Genomic DNA, 22,909 nt, shown 5'->3' on the forward strand with positions numbered 1-22,909 from the left:
CAAAAATAAACTTGTCAATCCATTTCATTTTGGTAATATTTATAGGATTGAGGTGACTCCCCCAGAAAGTATAGAAGCACGAGAAATTGAAATATTGTTCATTCGATAACAGTCGCACTCTCCTTATTGTTTCTTTACTTTGTGGAGGAATAAACATCGATCCTTTAAATATTAACAATAATAATAATAGTGTGGACATCAGATACAAAAACTCTGTATTATGTAAGTAATACAACTAATTGAAAGACATCTATGAAGATGGCAGTATGATTGTAATATATGAAATATTAAGTAAAAATCTTTGTGACATTGAAAGGGAAATAAAATTTCAGGTATAATTACGCTTGTTTACGATTATCGCTGGACAAAATAAAGAAATTTCACGGAACTTAAAATGAATTGATACTAACAAAACGATTCGAGAACAAATGAAGCTAAGCAATGTCTTTCATGCTATTAAATGAAGGTAGACATACTTTTATACAACAATGTCAAGCGAGACAAATATTAATATTTATATATTTATATCTCTCACACAACTATTTATAATAATATATACTTAGATGTTTGTATAAATATTAATTGCATCAATAAATTATTATGCTTTATGTATCATAATAATTTGCAAATATTTATAGTTTCTTCCAACAACAATTAGGAAACGCCGAGTATTTATAGATATAATATTTGAAAAGTGAATATTAATCTTGTTTGTTGGAAGTTAAGCGAACGATCTTTGTAGTATATATATATATAGCAAATGATCACCCACACTGCAGGCAAATACTGCGTGAAAGTTACTGAAGAGAGTGGAAGGAAAACAGGAACTCGTCATCAAAGAAAAGCGCACTCGACGGGAGGAAAAAAGAGTAGTACTGGCAGAGAGCCCCTTCAAATGCAGTCGCTCTATGCATGACTGCCACTTCCGTGTGGGCCTCTACAGCCACGACAGACGTTGCACCATCATCAGCAGCTGGCACGATTTCTTTGGGTGTAGATCCATGATCTCTAGAAACCGATGGATGTGTAATATATATACATATATATATATATATATATATATATATATATATATATATATATATATATATATATATATATATATATATATATGCGCCGTAGTCTTCCTAATCACATTCCTCTATAAACATATATTTATTCGTGCAAATGCCGAATTATTGATACTAAATTCAAAATATGTATAGACTTATGTGAAAAATATTTAGAATATTATAAATAATTGTTCTAAATCCTACAAATATTCAGTAGATATTAAGGTTTGCAAAATTGTTTTGAGAGCTGAGGAAACTATACCAAAAACAAGGGCGCCAATTTTTACAAGGTTAGCAAAACTTAGTAAAAAAACATTTGGCGGCTTCATTGAACAAGCTGAACGAATCTATTTTACGCTGAACAGGATTTCTAATACGAGAGATCATTAATTATCGAAAGCAATATTAGATTGATATCTGTGATACCTGTTTCTGCAAGCGCTACTAGTTGTGCTTGTATGGTTGCATATTGGAGGAGAAAAAACTGATGTCACTAAAGCTGTGGCATAAATGATTACTTTTTTTGTTAGTTGTGAAAAGCCGAATTATAATATGGTTTATTATTTATAATGTAAATTGTTAGTTGCATTTGCAATTTAAAATATTTCTGAACTTGCAAGACCAGTTTGCCACAGCTATTGGCTTCAATAAACTGAATTGGATTGTATCTAGTTTTTGATTGCTATGCATGTATACGCTGCTATACACACTAACTCCATTTTTGTCTATTTAATTCAGTTACTCTTTATGTTTTGGTGGCCAGTTGTTGGACGCATGAATTATTGTTCTTGAAAAAATAGTTGCTAAAAAGATATTTTCATAGTTTAACGTTTTCAAGAGGCATTAATAAACTCTGTAAATATTACAACTAATTTGTAAAAGAGAGTAATGAACGATAAAATTAGAAAATGGAAATAATTTCAGTTGAACAAGCAAAAGCAAGGAGAGATGAAGAAGAAATAAACGACGAAGATTACTCTCAGTATGAAGTAGAAAGAAAGAGAATAAAAGTAGAAGTGGTTATATATAAAGTTTAAAGGGAATATGTAGAGTAAAGCACTTATATATGCATATATTTTTAAAGCGTCTTAATAAATGAGAATTATTCGTCTAATGCGATAATACTCCTATCGACGGTACAACTAATTCAAAGTAATGATTTTATTTATCGCCCTCGAAACAAACTGTAGTGTAGAAAATTAATTAGGAATATAGAGCCAGCGGTAGTTATCAGGTTTATTTTATTGAAGGAAATGTATAATAGGTTTATGAAAGAAAATGAAAATTAGTCCTTCAAGCTAAAAGCAAATGGCAAAGATAACTGTAAATAGCTTCATTACTCTTTTGTAGGTGCAGTTTTGATAAAGTAAGGAAGTTTAACGATTATTTGCAAGGAACATAAATATATTTTGTCATACACTTTTCTTATTCATCAGGGACGTTTAAATTGTCTACGGAGTCGAATAATCTAGAATTGTTTAATGTCACAGGATTTTATAAGGATTGATGGTTATGTCTATATAAAATTAGAAATATTGCATTTCTAAATCTCTCGGAGAGACTTATACAGCAGCAAAACGAAGATAAAGTGATGGTTAAGTGAAAGTATAGCTGTGCGTTTCGGCTCAGTCCCATAGCGCCGCACTTAGGAAAATGTATTCTATTATGGCATCATATATACATATGCTTGTCTATATGTTTGCGTTTATATCCCACCGCTTCACAGACGGTGTTGGTTTGTTCACGTCCCTATACTTTCGGAGTTCAGCAGAAGTAACACACCTGAAATATGAATCGATGTGGATTTCATTGACTACATTTTACAACGAAATGCCCCTGCTTGCATACTTCGATGGAAAAGAACAAAAGGAAATGTATACGTACACATATGAAAAATGTGTGCATATGTATACAATTACACATATGTGTATGTATATATATATATATATATATATATATATATATATATATAAATGCATACCCCACCTACCCTGGACAGAATGTTTTGCACTTAGATCTCCAGCTCTAAACTAGGCCAGGAACCATTTTCACAGAACATGTTACATAGCTTCAGGTTTATAGGTGGTTGTGAAGAATTTAGACATGATATTTCTACTGAATCAGTAATGGCACAACGCAGTCAAGCAATTCCCTAAACAGTAGTGAGATTTATATCAGCACCCACCCCGCTTCTAGTTAACATTCGACAAGTGAATATTTCTCTTTGGAAGGAGACGGTTCAAGCCGATGAGAAAAGTATATTTCTAATTTAACACAACTAAGGGATAAGAACAGCATATATTGACGGATACACGAGGCAAAATAGCATAAATTTAATTTACGCTTTTCCTGAATTGATTTTAACGAAACAAAAATAGCCAAAGCTTATTCAACCAGTAGCATTATTGCTATGCATTTATTTCCCATCCACAGCGTTTCAATATAAAGAAATAAAGAAACTCATATTTTCAAAGCTGTTAGGAGTGAGAGCAATATGAATAGTTTGCATCGGAGGACGTATTAGAATCGTAAATTAGATGATAAAATATAAATATTCGTAACAAGATTTTGTACGTATTTAGGGTACACTATGACGTTCGAAGCTACTCTCTATATTTCATCTTTGATTTGTTTAAGTCATTAGACTGCAGTCATGCTGGGGTACCACCCTGAGGAATTCTTAGTCAAATGAATCGACCCCAGGATTTTCAAAACCTCGTTCTTATTCTATTACTCTGTTTTGCCGAACCACTATGTTGCCAAGCAGTGTTGTTGGAGACAAATATAGACACAAAGACACACACATAGGTATATACATATATACGACGGGCTTCTTTCATTTTTCGCCTACCAGATGCGCTCAGGGCTTTGGTCGGCCTGAGGCTATAGATGAAAACACTTGCCCAAGTGCCACGCAGTGCGACTGAAGCCGAAACTATGTGCTTTGGGAAACAAGCTCCTTACCACACAGTCACACCTCTGCGTCTTTGTATTTGAGAAAAATTATAATTATAAAGAATTACCTTATATTCATTCTTTAAACCTTCCATGTCATTTTCTTTATTCCGCTTTATATAATCCCACAGGTCTTCCACTTTCACAGATGGAATTGTCACTCCTAAATTGCCGTACACTGGTTCATTCGTGTCTGTTGTCACAGCTGCTTCTATAAGGGGTTCAATTTCAAAGTTTTCTAGAAGGAAGAAAAAAAAATTGCATAAGTAAAACAGAATAGATATTAAAACAAATTCTAGATATCTGCTTTATATTTATATAATAATAATAATAATAATAATAATAATAATAATAATAATAATAATAATAATAATAATAATAATAATGATGCTTTCTGATAAAAGCACAAGGCCTGATATTTGGTGGTAAGAGATAAGTCGATTACATCAACCCCTGCACTTGACTGATACTTAATTTATCGACCCCGAAAAGATGAAAGGCAATGTCGACCTCGGCGGAATTTGAACTCAGAAGTAGCGACGTGCGAAATACTAAGCATGAGGTAATAATAATAATAATAATAATAATAATAATAATAATAATAATAATAATATATAATAATAATAATGATGCTTTCTGATAAAAGCACAAGGCCTGATATTGGTGGTAAGAGATAAGTCGATTACATCAACCCCTGCACTTGACTGATACTTAATTTATCGACCCCGAAAAGATGAAAGGCAATGTCGACCTCGGCGGAATTTGAACTCAGAAGTAGCGACGTGCGAAATACTAAGCATGAGGTAATAATAATAATAATAATAATAATAATAATAATAATAATAATAATAATAATAATAATAATTACTATTATAGGCACAATGCCTGAAATCTGGGGGTAGTGGGGGGTCAGTCGATTTTATCGACCTCAGTGTTTCACTGGTATTTAATTTATTTAACTCGAAAAGATGAAAGGCAAAGTCGGCTTCGGCGGAATTTGAACTCAGAACGTAGCGGCGGGCGAAATACCGCTAAGCATTTCGTCCAGCATGCTAACGATTCTGCCCGCCGCCTGTAATAATAATAACAACAACAACAACAATAAAATTACCTGATGCAGTACCAGACAGTGGCTCTGATCTTAACTGACTGAAAGTGTTATCATGTACATTGTTCTGTCTTAGCATAAAAGATGGGCTACAGCAAATATTTTGCTCAATTTTGATCTTTGACTCCTGACTGCAATTCTTTCAAAGTGACAAGCTGTGAGTAACATAACTGATATGTTACTCCTTAGAGTAAACTCTTTAGAAAATTCAGTGTCAGCGCATGCTCAAAACATATGGAGTCGTATGTAGAGAAGAATGGCTAAAGACGGAACTCTTAGCCATTGGAACACATCCTATCCACCAAAATCGCTCGAATTGACTTAGATAAAAACTAGGAGAGGGCAAGACAGGTAATGTATGGATAACCAACTTGTAAGAAATTCATTTTATCTCATCGTTACAATTGTTACAAAATTCTGCTTCCATATATTTGAATCAAACGACGACAAATAGTCATTTTGGCAAGAGGAGATCAACAATAAAAAATAAACTTATATTTAGGTAAAACTAATTTACCAGGCCACAGCAGAAATATTTTTTATATATGTATTTGTAAAAAGACCTATTATTAGAAACCTTGGAACTTGTGTGAAATGACTTTTATAGGAAACCTCGTATAGAATATTTCCTAAAGAAACTGCACTGTTTCTGTTAATGCTTCTATGTAGAACTATACAATTCAATATTTCATTTGTAACGTTATGTTCACGCTGTACCTTTGTGTGTGTGTGTGTGTGTGCGTATGTGTGTGTGCATGTGTTTGTGTGCGTGTGTGTGTATGTGTCTGTGTGTGCGTATATATATGGGTGTGTGTGTGTGTGTATGTGTGTGTGCGAGTGCATGTATGTGTGTACGTGTGTCTGTGTATGTGTGTGTGTGTGCATGTGAGTATATGTCTGTGTGTGTGTGTAAGTGTCTGTGTGCGTGTATGTGTATATATATGGGCGTGTGTGTGTGTGTGTGTGTGTGCATGCATGTGTCTGTGTGCGTGTATGTGTCTGTGTGCGTGTGTGTGTATGTATTTCTGTCTGCTGTGTGTATGTATTTCTGTCTGCTGTGTGTGTGTGTGTGATAGGAAATATATTTCCTGGTCATGAACACATATATTTCTTTCGAATTGAATCCTATTACTAAACTTCCAGTAATGGAAGAGACGAGGTAAACACGTGATATTCTCGACTCGCGTCGTGCCAAGAAAGCTATGAACACTGTTTACACAGAGTAATTTGAAATCCCACTAAAATCAAGAATATACACTCACGCACGTATCAGATGTGTATGTGTACACCTGCGCGGCGCGTGCGTATGTGTGTATGTATGTACGTATGTATGTATGTATGTATGTATGTATGTATGTATGTATGTAAGCTTAGTGTCTGGCTAATAGATTAACTAATTAAGAACCGTGTTTGTTCGCTAGCCTGGCTTAGATTGACTTATTAGTGATGGCACACATATAATGACGTAAAAGAAAGGATTAATTGACGAATAAGGCGTAAATATCGAGCCTTATTATTTATGACATGTATGCAAATATTGACTAAATTATTAAATCATAATTTTAGTTTAGTTTTCTATTTTTGATGCTTTAAATTATTTTCATGAAGCTCAGCCTTGATATAAGTGTGTTATTTGTTTGAATGTGGAGGAAAATTTATACGGAGAGATGAAACCTAACGAAGTTCTCAGAAATTCTGTAATATCTGTAAATGTTACGATAGATATTTGTATTTTGCTAAATCACAAATCAGTACAGTTTTATAGATAAGAGGATAGGAAGTATAAACCACGAGGTTGCTGGTTTAATGTACGCTATTTTGACCAGTTGTAATTCTCAAAATACCATTAAATTTCATTCTATAGATATTAATCGTTATTACATTAAATATAAATTTATATATATGAGAGTCAAGACTATTGAAAAGGTTGCCAGACGCAACGAAAATTTTAGGAAAATAAAAATAAGACATAAGAGGAAATTTTAGCGGTGAGTATGTTAAATTATAAGTCACAAAAAGAAAATGACTCTCCCCAGACACAACAGAATATGCTTCAACACACGAACTCACATAAAGAATCTTGCAAACCAAATCCCAAAACGAAATATAAATTATAAAATTCAACAAAACAAATTACGAATTCGTTTTCTCTACCTAAACTCTAACCTCCATAATAAGAGAAATTCCTCTTTAATATATAGAAATATTGCCACAACATTTAACCAAAATAACCTGTTTCTATATTTCATGTATTCCTGGGCAGCATTGATCGAAATATTATATTTAACATTTCGTATTTTGGATGAAATATTACAAAAAAATGTATTTGTTTATGTTAACCTCTTCGCATTCAAATACTACTTAGCTGACATTACTTGTTTCAGCTATACATGACAAATATTGTTTTGAAACAGAGAAGACACATTTGGGGCCAAAGGGCAGAGAGATTATTTACATACAACACGGGATTTTCTTTCCTAAATCTTCCTGAGCACAGAAGCAAGTAGCAAACGAAACAAAGAAATCGTTAGAGTATCTAATTATTCTGCTATTCTGTCGACTTGTACTCCTGATTTTTCCACATTCATTCTTATGCTGCTGTCTTTTAGTATCGCAATTGAATGCACATATATTTAGAATGTTGATTGTGGCGAGTAGCATGTCTAGAATGGTTCCTTTAGCATCTCCCTCTGTTATAACAAATATTACGCGCGAGCACACACACATATATCTTTTATTTTTTATCTATTACTTGTTTCAGTCATTAAACTGCGGCCTTGCTGGGGCACCAAGTGCGTTATAAATGGGAATTTGACAATATTGCAGATGCCAGACTTCCATTGTTGACTTTCGAAAAATTTAGGACAAACTGTGGATAAGAAAATACCATACATAAATCTTGGATCATTTGAACATCAACGAAATTAAATATACATGAATGACCATGTCTATGTTTCAGTATCCTGAAAATTCCACCAGTCGTTCCAATTCAGTAAAAACTTGTGAAGAAGACGGAGCGTAGTGACTGTGTTCAGTTACTCGTTTTTGTGAATTCTCTTGTTTCCTCTCATAATTCATCTTCAAATCTTCAAATACTTCCTATATGCTTTGCAAGCTCTTGTATGAGAGATTTGTTGGCCACAAATTATACGTTTAATGTAGAATGCTTCCGTATTATTTAATCAGTAATGCTACGAAATACTTGCATGTTCTGCATATACAAAACAAACTGTATACACAAAAACTATGTTTATATTTTCAACCGTTGAACACAGATTCTTAGTTCAGTCGAACGACGATCAATTTTTATAACAGTGATACATCAAAAGTTTAGTCATTTTAAATCGGGAAATTTACGTTTGAAAGAGTCTACATCCCCGACTTTATTCGCTAAAATAGCAGCTAAATCCTCCACAAATCATATCCTAATGAGTCACGTCATTAAAAGATTTCTAAGACCTCATTCTACAAAACACTGAGTTATTTCATTACAACCAAATCATACTTTTGACAGTGAACCAAAACATATTTGCTTTGACATTACAACTGCCACTGAACTATTTCGCAAAAAGCGACACCGAATTGCAGCGTTAGAACTGCCCTTGAGATACCTCATCTGCGTGCATTTACTGTCTCATTACAATTAGCACTGGTGAATGTTAATAAATAAACATTTCTGAGGTGTTTCCTTACAACCACTACTCAGTGGTGTCATAAAAATTGTCTTCATCGTTTTAAGAAATCAAACATAGAACTGAGCTGCGTCGTTAGAATGATTAATCTGGACATTATTACAGCCATTTTTTGACTCATAATAGCAAACAGTGATAGAAAATTGCTATACTGTGAACGGAAATATTGAAATAATGTTCCATTTGATTATCGATGCTCGAAATCGATTAATAAATTTAATAACTATTTAAAAATATCTTTCAACTGAACCTGGCAGTCGTCCACACCTCCGAGTTTTCATTTATTTTAACCTTTGTTATACCCTTTCTTAATGACTGGACTTTCAATTTATCTTGCACTCAGTTTACACAGTAGTAAAGATCGATATGTATTTTGTAGAATGATTGTAAAACTATAGTAAACATATATTACTGAAGTGAAAACAAGAAGTAAGAAAATATACATATATAAAACAATGGAAATGTGAACTCGACTTAACCCTAAAATATATATTGTTTCAATGAAGCAGATTTATTGTTTATATAGTTAGTAATATACACTGGCTTCATTGATAGGAGTTTAACAGAAAAGAAATTTGTGGCTGGAAAACTTATGTCTACTGAATCTCCATAATCATTTAGAAACAAATAAAAGACAAACAAACAACAATGAACCTACGTTCTTCATTTCTAGGATAATAAACGACAGGTGTATTATGATGTACAAGATAAGCTTCTGGTGAATCATTTTCAAAAACACAATCTAGATTCCGATCACATAAGTCAATGAGTCATAAATTCTATAGTTTGTAAAGAAGTAATAGTCTGGAATGAATACTGACAGGAAGAAATCAGAATAAACGAAAATAAGATTCCGCGCACTGAAAAGAATGTATGGAAGCTAAGAGTCGATTGATGCCATGCGTTTCATAAAGAAATACAATTAAAGGAGAAAAATATATCAAAATCAGATCGTTCTATCATCGTCTTCGTCGTTGTCGTAATTGTCGTCGTCATCATCATGCTCTCAGGAATTCCATGCGAGTTTCCATTTTCCACCGCTCTATAATGATAAGCTTCATTATATTTTGGCTTCCAGTATTTCTATAGATAAAGCGGCGTCCTGGCAAAATCTGTGAAACACTGGGCAAGTCGCTTATCAGCATTTAGCTCGTCTTTTCATTGTGAGTTCGGATTCCACCGGGGTCGACTTTACCTTTCATCTTTTTGGGGTCGATAAAATAAGCACCAGCTGAACAATGGGGTCGATGCAATCAACTTACCCTCTCCTCCGAAACTGCTGTCCTTGTGTTAAAATTTGAAAACAATATTTCTATACATAAGACTGGCAACTGGAAAATCATTCCCGGAGTGGACAGAATGTTTAGCATCATTTCTTCCATCTCTTTAGATTGTTAGTTCAAATGCTATCGAGGTCGACTTTGCCGTTCATCCCTTGGAGTTCGATAAAACAACTACCATTTTAGAACTGGAGTCGATATGTTAACGAGTTCCCACACAACTCAAAATTTGAAAGAAATAAGTGTGTGTGTGTGTGTGTGTGTGTGTGCGCGCGCGCGTGTGTGTGTATGTGTGTGTGTGTGTGTGTGTGTGCGTGTGTGTGAGTGTGTGTGTGTTGTGACAGTTCTCTCTTTGGTGCTACTGGTAAGATGTAACCCAGTACAGCTTGTTGCATGGTCGGGTCGTCGGCGACTAAACTGGCAACCCCATCAAGCTTGCTGGTAAGGAAGATGACACTCTGCAGGACGAAAAGCAAAACCTGTCAAAGGGCGAAAGAGCTCATGAGCAGTCAAAAGCCATCCAACATTATGTGTGCATGTGTATGTGCGCATGTATGAATGGTGTCCTGGCGCACGGTTGGCCTATTGGGAGTGGGTGACCTCTCTGTTGATGCCACAACATCTCTCTGGGAGAGGGAAAGAGAGAAAACCTGCGACACTGACAATATTCGATGATGCAGACGAGTTCTTCTTTTCGAGTTTATGTTGTCCCTGTTCAGAGAGTGAGACTGGATTTGTGAAAATCCTTCCCCCACTATAAGAAATCATGCACAGGCATCGCTTGAAAAATAAGACCTGTCACAAAAATGGCTGGTCGTAGCCTTCGCATATGTGGGACTTTCAATAAGGCGATGGCAATACTCGAACATGAGTTTGCAGCCATCATGTATGTATTTATGTATGTATCATACTGTACAGAAATCATACACACTCAGTAAGGATTTGATTTGGCTTAATTTTCCACAACATTGTGTGTGATTGTTGCCTAAATTTGTCTACATTACACCATAGACGATGGGACACTGGAAGTACAGCAGGAGAGATACTCTTTCAAAGCGTTTTCGTTTCACATAATTGAGAGAAATATATTTAAGCCTTCCCATTAGAAGTTAAACATATGACGTATTTTGTAAAATTTCTATAGATTATAAAAAAATTAGGGTGATCGTTTACTGAAAATTCTTTGATGACAGTAAAGTGGTGTATCTTACAGTCAACAATAAATAACAGGATGTGGCTTAATGGTTCGCAGGTACTTTTCTCACATTTGCGCGTTCCTAGTTGTACAACTCGATCCTCGGATCTTATATATATATATATATATATATATATGCGATCTTTTTCTCGAAGAAATATCGGTATCTGAGAAAGAAGAAACTCTATGTATGGCAGGTTTCCTCATTATATTTTGCCCTGACCTGCATATGTTCCGATGTACGGTCAGTATTGGACGACAGAGGTTCCTATGTGTACACTATGGTCTGGCTAACGCCTAACTGATCGGTCTAAAGAACATTTATTTATGTCCTAACCCTGTCCCCTGTTATGAGAAATGCCAAGTGAAAGAAATTTGGCAACAAAATGATTTCGGAATATGATCTGGCAATTTGGATTTAAATTCCTAAAACTTTGTAAAAATATCACAATAAAGCCCCTGAGACTATTAATGAAAGGGGATGTATTCTATCCAAAAAGTAAATAACAATGTGCAATTATGACTTAATTAGCAGTAAAGATCAATTAAGACTTAATGTCTCCCCGATCAAGTGGAGCATAAATATTGAACGTATTTAATCATTTTAAAGATTTTTGTTCTTTAAAAAGGATTTGAAATTAGATATCTGTTTACGACAACTTATGACATGAAAACAAACAACAAACACTTATTAGGTATCTGATCTGAGATTTGCAACAGAATGTTCACTGCTTCTCTAGATATCCGATGGAAAACGAAGCAATGTTTAAATTCTAAAAAGAGCTTTTTCTTAGTGATTTCGTAAGATTCCACAAGAATTAGCATTGAATGAAAAAAAATAATAATTTATGGAAACATAGTAGGATCCCTTTTTATTGTTGAGTATTATATTGACAGTTGTCAGGGAAGCGTTAATATTTCATACATCTTTCGAAAATGACATATTTTCGCTTGTAATAGTCATTTTGGAATAATAATGCATAAAAAGATAGATTAACGATATATTAAATCAATAAAGTTATCTTGCATTGATTAATAATTTTATATCTCTGGAAACTTAATCGTATTTTTCTACTGAATAAACGGAAATCTGCATATTGCTAATATAATCTTATACACGTTGTACTACGAATTTTAAATGTATAAAAGTGAAGGAGTAAATATCGAATGTTAACAAAAATATAAAACATTAGCGCTACAAAATTAATGGAATCCTCAGAGGACCAGTTTTCATTGATACAATGAGCTGGACATTTTTTAATATTTCTGAAAACGATTTATTTGAAGATTACAGAAGGGTTTACTTTCTGAATTCCATTAAAACATTAATAACAAAGAGTATTTTCTAAACTTACCGAAATAAAATACAACCCATATTTGAATTAAGATAAAATAAAATATAAAACGAAAATGTCAATTCTATAGGCGTAAAATATTCAATTAATTATTTCTTAATCAAATTATACTGAAAAACATCTCAATGAATGAAGCAACATAAATAGAGGAATAGGAATCAGAACTTAAAATAAAATGATTGAATTTATTAGTGTTAATCAAATTAATATGCTCGTTAAAGTTTGTGTACGAGCAATGCAAACTTATAACCGAATTTAGCTATTTGAAAAACTTGCTGGCAGTAAATAATAGATCAATAAGGCAAATAAAACAGAAAAATAATAATCATTATAGTAGCAATTTAATTTAAATCTGTGTTCTAAGAAATCAACATATTTAATCCAAAGAAGTTGAGGGAAAATATTTACTCATTATAATTTACGTTTTAACTTGTGTTGCACAGCCATCAAATATCCGCTATAAAAATACCTCTAAATTTGACTGTCAAACAGACTTTGTGGAACGTGGATTTAAAAGTGGAACAGAAGTCAGAATACGATACACAGAATATATGTGCATACACACACACACACGCACATATGTATATATAGTATGTATATATATATATATGTATGCATATATATATATATGTGTATATGTATACATATATATATATATATATATATATATATATATTTATATATATATATATGTATATATATATATGCATATATATATATATGTATGCATATATATATATATATATGAATATATATATATATATATATGTGTGTATATATATATATATATGTCTATATATATATATGTGTGAATATCTGTTCATGTACTATATTTCTTTGTGTGTATGTGTATATAGTCATATGCACGCATATCTATGCCTGCATTCAGACCTATCTTAGCCGAGTAGTTAGTTTTTACTGCATATTACTGTACAATGTTTGTATATGAGTACCTCGTTAATTAAAAAAATAAAATTTATATAGGTAGGCACGTAGATTGGCTGAGAGATGACATAGAGTTTCAGGTTGAAATGAAGTATATTAAAATACATACTTTTTTATTTTTTATTGAAGGGAAAAGCAAAAGCTATGAGCCTTTCTATAGCCTCCGAGACTACTGGAAGATCGAGGTGTGCTCAAAACCGAGACCAGGCTTCAATACTTAGAAAAGATACCCAAAAAACCAGGTAATGGTTTTAAACTGAGAGCCAGATAGAGCATATGTTGTCCATTGCGATATTTAAACTGAGAAATCAGAACCGCAAGTAACATGCAGTTTCGCCAATACAACGAACGGGTCTCGGTTAGTGCATTTTTATTGACCTCGAAATGATGCAAGTCAAAGTTGACTTAATCAGGATTATAAATCAAAGTGCAGGACCAGAACAAATAAAAGAACCATTGTGCTCGACAAGCTAAAGATTTTGCCAGTAGACTTCAGACTATGTGGATCTGTCTTTGTGTGTTTTTATTTATGTTCCGAAGGAAAACCTCTGTCTTGTGTGCGTGTGTGTGTTTATAATATCTGGGAGTATCGAATCTGATGATATACTTAGTTAACCATTGAAAGAGGTTGAGATAACATAAACATTTGACATTTGCATAAATCCATGAATCAGTAACAATAAGAAGCGATACACAGAAATAAACTTACCGTCAACCATGTAAAAACAATTTCCATGCAGGCATGCAAGAAAAAAATAAAAAGGGTTACCATAAATGCCCTGGCAACTAAGAAGAATATCATTCAGTCTATACAATTAGGTAAAAAAAATGACAATAATATAAAAATGAAAACATTATTGATGATCACTGGCTAATATAGTATTTTTCTACTGCAAATAATGTTTTGCTAATTATCTGTATAGAACAATATTCCATGAAAGTACCAAGAGTAATAAAGCAAAGTCTAGAATGGAGAAAAAGTTCTGATTAAGAAAGCTATTGTTTTCTTTAGCCTTATCAATTAAGCATTGCTTTTATGACACAGCTCCTATGTGACATGCAATTAAGAAATGATTAATTGTTGTTTGAACACTCTACTATAAATGCTATGGAAAATCGTGCTGCACTCGTCCAACCAATACTGAGAACAATATGTTTGTTATATCTTATTTTTATGAATTTGCTAATATAGATCAATGTCTGAGTAGAATCTATTTATGATTATATTTGATTGTATATTTTGATATTTGAGAAGATAATGCATACAAAATGTTATTTCATTTCATTGCACAAATACAATTTACCTGTAACATACATTATATTTCAATAATATTAATGATACTTAATTGCATGTGTGTATGAAAGCTTAGTTTATATATACATACTAAAATCAAAAAATTAAGCTCAATATGGAATTTAAGAAATATCTGTTAACGGGAATGCTCAAAGATTAATATTTACTTACATTTCTTTTTTTTATTGGTCAATTATTCAGGAGGAGGAGGCTATACCCATGACCTTATGAGGGTCTCCGAGATCAGACAAAAAATTACTCCACTACACAAACATTGAGCGTTCATTCTATCGTCCACATAATAACCCTTCTTATAAAAATAATCTGCATAAGGCGGCGAGGTGGCAGAAACGTTAGCACGCGGGGCGAAATGCTTAGCGGCATTTCGTCTGTCTTTACGATCTTTGTTCAAATTCCGCCGAGGTCTACTTTGTCTTTCATCCTTTCAAGGTAGATAAGTTAAGTACTAATTGAGTACTGGCCCCCTCCCACCAAAAATTACGGGCCTTGTGCCTAGAGTAGAAAAGATTAATCTGTATTTCCCCATAGTATCAATGCTATCATGTACAGATCTCCTATTTCTCTAAGGCTTTCAATTTTAGGGTATCATTTCCAAATCTTGACATTGGTCCCAGTATCCAGTAATCCCAACAGCGTAATTCCAGACACGTATGTGTACGTTTATAGGCGTGTCTACACACACACACACATATATATATATATATATATATATATTATATATATATATATATATATGTGTGTGTGTGTGTGTGTGTGTGTGTGTGTGTATGTATGTATGTATGTATGTATAAATATGTGGGGGACGAGAGAGAGAGTGTGTGCTCTGTTGTGTGCGTACGAATGCATGTCAGTATGAGGGAAGTCGACTCACCATTCTTTGTTAATGAGATGAAAACAAGATAACTTTCCAACCGAGATGAAGATTTGCAGCTTTTACCACGACTATTATATGTTTTTATAAATGTCTGAAGAATCATATGTATTGATATTACGTACAGATATAGGCATCCTCTGACCACAAACATAAAAACAACGCCTATTACGTGATTAGCATGTGTTTCTTCGGTGTGGACAATTTAATTGTAATTGCCCGAAGATCATATACAGAAGGCAAAACAACACAGCAGAATGACTTGACGTAAACAACACCATTAGAAAAAAAATTAGAAGTCGAAGATGGGAAGGAATTCTTAATATGACCGTCCTTGCATCTCATTTCGATGTACATGTGTGAATTATATATAAATATGTGTGTTTGCATGTTCGTGTTTGTGTGGTTGAATATATACGTTTATGCTTGCCTATATGAGCTATATTAACAGTTGCTTCCAAGCTCGAATGATATATTGCAAACAGAACTGACAACGTGGAAATTAAAATGGAATAAGTAAGATTATTATGCATGATCTTAGGTAATAGCTATTATTGGATTGTAAAGATTTTGTATTTATATCTGCATCGAAATATTTATCACTGACGTTGCTAGTGGTCGGAATCGTAGAGTATAAACATCTGTTGTGTCTATTGTATTTTGCATCTCAGATGAAACATATGTTGCTCATGAGTATAATATATTTTTAAACATTTGCATTAGCCTTCATATAATGTAAAATATGACACCTAGGATAGAAACGCCTGGAGTAAACTCTCACCATTTACCTTTGAAGATAATTTATTAGAACATAATGCCATGGAGTTATGTTTGAAATTTATTACACCCTTTCTTTAGTAATAAAACTATTACGATACACTTAAAACATCAAAGAACAAAATGAAGCACTTTAAGCATTGAGTCTTTGCACAGTTTTAATGATAAAGATTTGTAATCTATTTAATGTGCTTTTACTTCAAGTTTATTTTAAAACTACTTCAAATACTCATATATTTAATCCCCAACGCTAACATGGAAATTTGTCATGAACGAGTTCATCAAACAGAGATGGGAAATAAATATGTAAAGTCATAACGTTAGTATTTAACATAATTAAACTATTTTTTGTCCCTTAGAGCTTGCACAAACACAAGCTGCATGCATGATTTGTGTTGCACGATTTTGAAATCGTAATTCCTCGTCAATTGCAGCAGATTTCTATTTAGAAATTCGCAAGTTCTCCACTGTATCTCATTACTTATTTCATACATAGAACTAGATTTTAGGAAGGTTTCTGTTGAGATTGCTAATAACAATCGGAATCTTTATCTCCATCGATTCAAATTTTAGTTGTCAACTAAAATAGATTTTGGCTAATTTTAAAATATGAAGGAATGACTTTAATATATATTTGTTATTAAATATTCAAACGATTACCATTATTTTATGGAATTACGGTTTTGAAAGTAATACTTTAGAAGCAACTACTGTGTCTTGTTGTTTCATTTTCCATTTATTTCGATTTAATATACGCAGACTGGAATTGTTCTGTAAGCAACGTGCATTACCTTTACTTGTCAAATTTAGCAGAATATTCTTTATGCAATCTTTGTAAAACCATTAAATTCGTATCTTGACATTTTGCAGAATAATATAAGAAAAAGAATGGAAAAGTCGAAATGGGAATCATTTTTTCAATAAGTTGTTTACTTCTGTGTTTAAAAATACACTGCAATGCATAATGTTGTTGTGATGTATGAAGGATTGAGATCGGAATTTGCTGTGTGTTTTTTTTTATTTTGTACTTTCATAAATTGTGACACTCGTAATCATTGTTTTGTCTAAAACTATTCCAAGGAATTTAATATATTTAAGATTTTCTAAAGAATTGCTATTTTGTTTTATCGTGTCAATATGTCAGTTTTATTAAAAAGACGTTCATGGATAATCACGATTAAAGCTAAATGTTGCCAATGCATTCCCTTTACGGATCAATAATTTAATGTAAATCAGATTAGATTCCATACACATTTTACCAAACTACATTCTTGAGTATAATATAACTGTTTATTCTATATATTGATAGTGATTCTTAAAACTTATCAGATTGAAGTTTGAAAAATCAGATTACTCTACGACATTCACAGGCAGAAATATTCCATGCATATAACTTCACTCAACTACACGTCAATTGTAGGTCAATGTATAATTAAATAATTTAATTCGACTTTTAATTTGGAAGGTTAGAATTTATATTGAGCTATACCGTTATTGAGATAAAACATTTAAATAGATTCAAGAGCTTTGATCACATTAAATAAACTAAAAGGTACCTGATAATTATGAACATTATATATACCTCCCATTAGGATGAAATTTCCGAAAAGATTTAAAAATCGAGAATGAAATACTTTGTATTAGGTTATATGCTGTCTTTAGCACAGAATTATCAGAGCATATAGTAAACTACAATAAACTATGGCATATTATTTGTTTGCGACACACCTTCTAAGATGTAAAAGATGACTTTTTGCAGACCACGTAATTTATAAATACATTCCCACAATTGTCAGTTTCTTGAAGTTTCTTTACAAAGATGTTGTCGATTTAGTTACACGAAATAACATGGTTACGTGAGCCAAAAAGATCACAGAGAAACTAACATTTCCTGTTAATGAGTAATTAAATATCCATGAAAATAGTGGGGATAAATATGAGTTAGTAGATGAACAATGGTAACTTCTGAGGGTGAGACAGATAATTACTCTATGAAGCAGAATCTGAACACTAAATTCGTAATGCGTTGTCATCTCAGTCCCGCTTATACGTTTGTTATCAATAAATTCATCTTTTTCATTTAGTTACCAACCAAACAACCTACATCTCTATCTGTATATAATTTCATAAACTGAAGGAAATGGACAGCTTTTCTATGTTAATTTGACATTAATTTGCAGGTATCGTCCTACAGTCCATGGGCTTTAGTGTTTATCTTCAATCTATACATTCTTTCTTCCAAACAGTTCCAGCTTTTCACAATAACTTATTTTCACTTTTTAATCTCATACTCTTCCTTAAATTCTTTTCTTAAATCATAATTTTCTCCTCTAACTTTAAATATTACATTTACTCACATTAGATTATCGTTATCTTCTATTTCTTGCTCCTCGTCATCAACGTTTTAATTTCCACTTTTTCTCAGCCTTCTTTTCTCACCTTTTCCTTTATTTTCTCTCCTCTTTCCACCTACTCCCCATTTTCCCTCCGTTTCTTCTAGTTTCATCTTCCTTTCCTTTTTCTTTTCGCTTAACTCTCACCTATATACATCACCACTACCTTTACAGATCCCATGTCAATAATATACAATTTATAAATTGTACCACACCTGTACCCAGCAGTTAATTCTATGAACAATTTCAAGCTTTCTTCAAACAGTTTCATTTCTTAATCTTTTATCTCTTTTACAATTCACTTTCACCAATCTCTCTCTATCGCACTTTTTCGTATTGCTCATTCACTCTCAAATAAATCTTATATCATTTTGCATGCTATTTTGCACATTTTTTATTGTTAACTTCTATAATATTTATTTCCTAGTTTTCAGTACTAACACTTCTATCATTAGTTTCTCCTTCAAGCATCATAGCTGTTGTTGTCAGATATATAAACCACAACAACAAACTTGCATTATATCTAACTCTATTTCATTAATGCATTCATTTCCTATATTATTATTATTACCCTTACTATTATTATTACAAATATTACTGTTGATGATGATGATGATGTGGCAGCAGTGTTATTGTTATCCTCGTTTTCCCATTAAACCTCCTTCAAGTATTATTTTAATTTTTAATTTTACTAATAGTCAATATTATCGCTATCATTATAATAAACGTTCACATTGAACTAATCCTTTACACCTCTTCCGATTATATTGCCTATATATATATATATATATATATATATATATATATATATATATATATATATAGCTATGTATGTTAGTATGCGTGTATATATAGATGTGCATGCGTGTATACACTTATACCTATATGACCATATTTTCACATCTCGTTTTCCCCGAGGAGACAAGCGTCATAACATCTGACCGTTTTGTTAAACAATAAACATCAATTATCTATCTTTATATCTATTAGCCAATCTATGCGTTTATCTTTTTATCTAACTTATTGTCTATTTGTTCGTTTATAGTGGAGATGAGAGAGAGAAGCAGACTGATATATATATATATATTTACACACACCTATATATATAACATTTTGTACATCGATAACAGGTGTATTATCAGTATTTCCCATCTAACGATTACTAAAACTGCAACTATTAACCTACATTACGAATAGACACCCATAAATACATTTGCATACATATACATGAATGTGTGTGTATGTGAGTGTATGTGCATCTCTCTCTCTCTCTCTCTCTCTCTCTCTCTCTCTCTCTCTGTATGTGTGTGTAGAATTCGTATTTACAAACGGGCGAATCTTGTGTAATATACTTTATACGAAAGACACCTCTTCCCACTCCATTCAATTTACATCATGTTTGCCCGATATGCATGTGAACTTTCTCCATCGACCATACTAAACTCTCCATCTCCACTGCCATCTTGCATCAACTCCTACTTCTACCTGAACTTCTACGCGCACCAAATATCATATTCCAACTGCTAATTAATTCCTTTGCTGCAACCATGATATCGAATTTGACACAGCATTCGCTCCAACTTTTATATCTGCTAATCCGTTCCAAGTTCTATTCACACACAATAGTGAAAGGGATGTCACAAAATGGTCTCAAACCCATGTAATGTCACAGGACTACCCGACTTCCCTTGTACCTCACCCATATTTTGTTGTACTTCTCTAGCGAACTATTCCGCGAACGTTCTACTTCTCCAATTGTTTCCGTTAATCTCTGCCTCTTCACTCTCTCTTCTACGAAGATCATTCGCAATCAAAGTAACCTAATGAGTCCAAAATATTAGGTTCGTCGATGGCAAGCGCAAGACTCCATAACAAAAACCTACGGTAACCGTAACCGACCAAACTCTGATGTCTACTGTTAATAGGGATGCTACACTGTCAGCCATAGAGAAGAATATTTTTTCCGAGATAGACGGACACAAACTTGGTCTATATAATATTTAAGCAATTTAACAGTGTAGCAATACAAGTGAACAACGAATAAAAAACCTAATTTATGAACAAATATAGGCCTTCATTGATACAGTATAACTACCATCAACGACAAAGTGAATTTCTTACGTTTCTTATTCCGAACGTGTTTACATTTTCAATTTTTAATAATGACAAGGTTACCATTATGGAAGCGATCTGTAACAAATGCATTGCTTCTGAAATCATGTAAAAACACTTAATTTAATGACCTTTTAATTTTACAAGTAGCTAAAACATTTAGTCAACCTCAGGGTGCTAAATTAGAGTTGGAACCGTGGGGAAAAGATGTATGATTATTTCTATTATACAATGTACTTTGAAATTTTTAGTTTTCATATATGTTGCTTCTTGTGTAAGTGCATGCATGTGTGCATGACCTGCACTTTTGTTTATCTGTATGACAGCTTGTCACTCTTGCGTTCTATGCACACGCACAAGCAGATAGATATTGAAAGATCGGATCATTAAATAGAAGGCTTCAAGACGGTGATAAACACCAAAAATAGTATTTATATTATACTAACTATATATGTGTATATTCCATTTGTGAATTTGAAAAAGAACCAATTACTTATTATAACAATACGAGCAGAAATAATGCTGAGTGGTACGTAGAATACTCAGAAAACATTAGTTTTATGCAGTTGCCATTCAAAGTTAAGAAAGTACAACTGTTTAATACATTCAATTATTAGCACTTTTTCATCTTTTAGTTTCAATACACTCCAGAAGGGGACTAAACACACTAAACACATGAACTAAGCACTAACCACAATGAATTTAGATAATCCAAGGTGAATTTTTAAAAAAACACGTTTAATGATCCACTATAAATTCTTTGATAGACGATTCTCCGAGTTAAATGTTTAAGGAATAAACATATAACTTTAATATCATAACAGAAACTAGCACACAAAAAATATTTGATAAATAAACAAATGCATTTTCATCTGCCTGCCTGGTCTCTCTCAAGAATATGTGTAGATGTGTCAGAACCTGTTTATATATAACTTAGAATACTTGATCTTTTGCAACAAAATGATGGCACAGAAAAAGAACTTAAGATGTAAGTTCTCAGTCTAACATTTTATATGATTAATTTGCTTCTAAATGCATACACTCATAAGGATATATACGTGTGTACAAACACACTCATACAAAAACAAAAACACAAACACACACGCACATTGGACCGTTGAAATCTACAAGTTTTTTTCATGCCTCTCTGTTTACTTTCTCTTATTCCTTTCTGTTGAAGAGCATAGGCTCGAAACGTAAAAGACTTTTCCATTTTTCCCGAGCGTCAAACTAATACACTTGCTTACTGTTCACACACCTATCTTCGTCTTTTGTTTTTCTCTAAATTTCAACTATATATATATATATATATATATATGAGAGTGTATGGTGTTAGACTGGTATGTAAAGGAAGGATGGCAGCTTTGCTGGATGTTTTACAAGAAAAAGTTATACAGCCTCGGAGAAACACATGTAGCATAATAATTTTGGCTCAGATTCATGGCCCCAACTTTTTAAATGACTTATTGCCTTCATGTCACTCAAACAACAATAAACGATATTTGTCCCTGCATTCTTCACTTGATTGTACGCACACACAAACAAATCTCTCTCTCTATCTTTCTCTCTCTCTATATATATATATATATATATGTGTGTGTGTGTGTATGTGTGTGTGTGTGTATGTGTGTGTGTGTTAATGTAAACAGTATATAAATATGAGCAATAGTTACATATATTGGGGATGTTATCTAGGTAGGTTTTAATAACACGCCTTGTGCCTCCAAGCAATTCCAAGGTTCTGAGCACGTGGCCTATGCAAGTTACAAATCAGGACAAAAGACGAAGAGAAATCACGAGAAAAAAACGAGAGGAAGGCGGATGCAAATATTGGAAGGGTAAAAAAAAGGCAGAAAAGA

The 22,909-nt window shown here is 32.8% G+C and overlaps 1 protein-coding gene across 6 annotated transcripts in view; it reads right to left on the bottom strand.

Annotated features, from left to right (window-relative positions):
• The window catches only part of LOC115214792 (receptor-type tyrosine-protein phosphatase T), a 426,610-nt gene that overhangs the window by 195,791 nt on the left and 207,910 nt on the right, over positions 1-22,909 (bottom strand). For 4 of the 6 annotated variants that reach the window (XM_036505346.1, XM_036505347.1, XM_036505342.1 and 1 more), the window contains one exon: positions 4,076-4,245. In XM_036505346.1, coding sequence (XP_036361239.1) covers positions 4,076-4,245 — 170 coding nt within the window. The remainder of the gene's footprint in view (positions 1-4,075; positions 4,246-22,909) is intronic. The other 2 variants (XM_036505345.1, XM_036505344.1) reach the window with 1 other exon arrangement.

Source organism: Octopus sinensis, linkage group LG8 (assembly GCF_006345805.1).
Source record: "Octopus sinensis linkage group LG8, ASM634580v1, whole genome shotgun sequence".
Classification (NCBI taxonomy): Eukaryota; Metazoa; Mollusca; class Cephalopoda; order Octopoda; family Octopodidae; genus Octopus; species Octopus sinensis.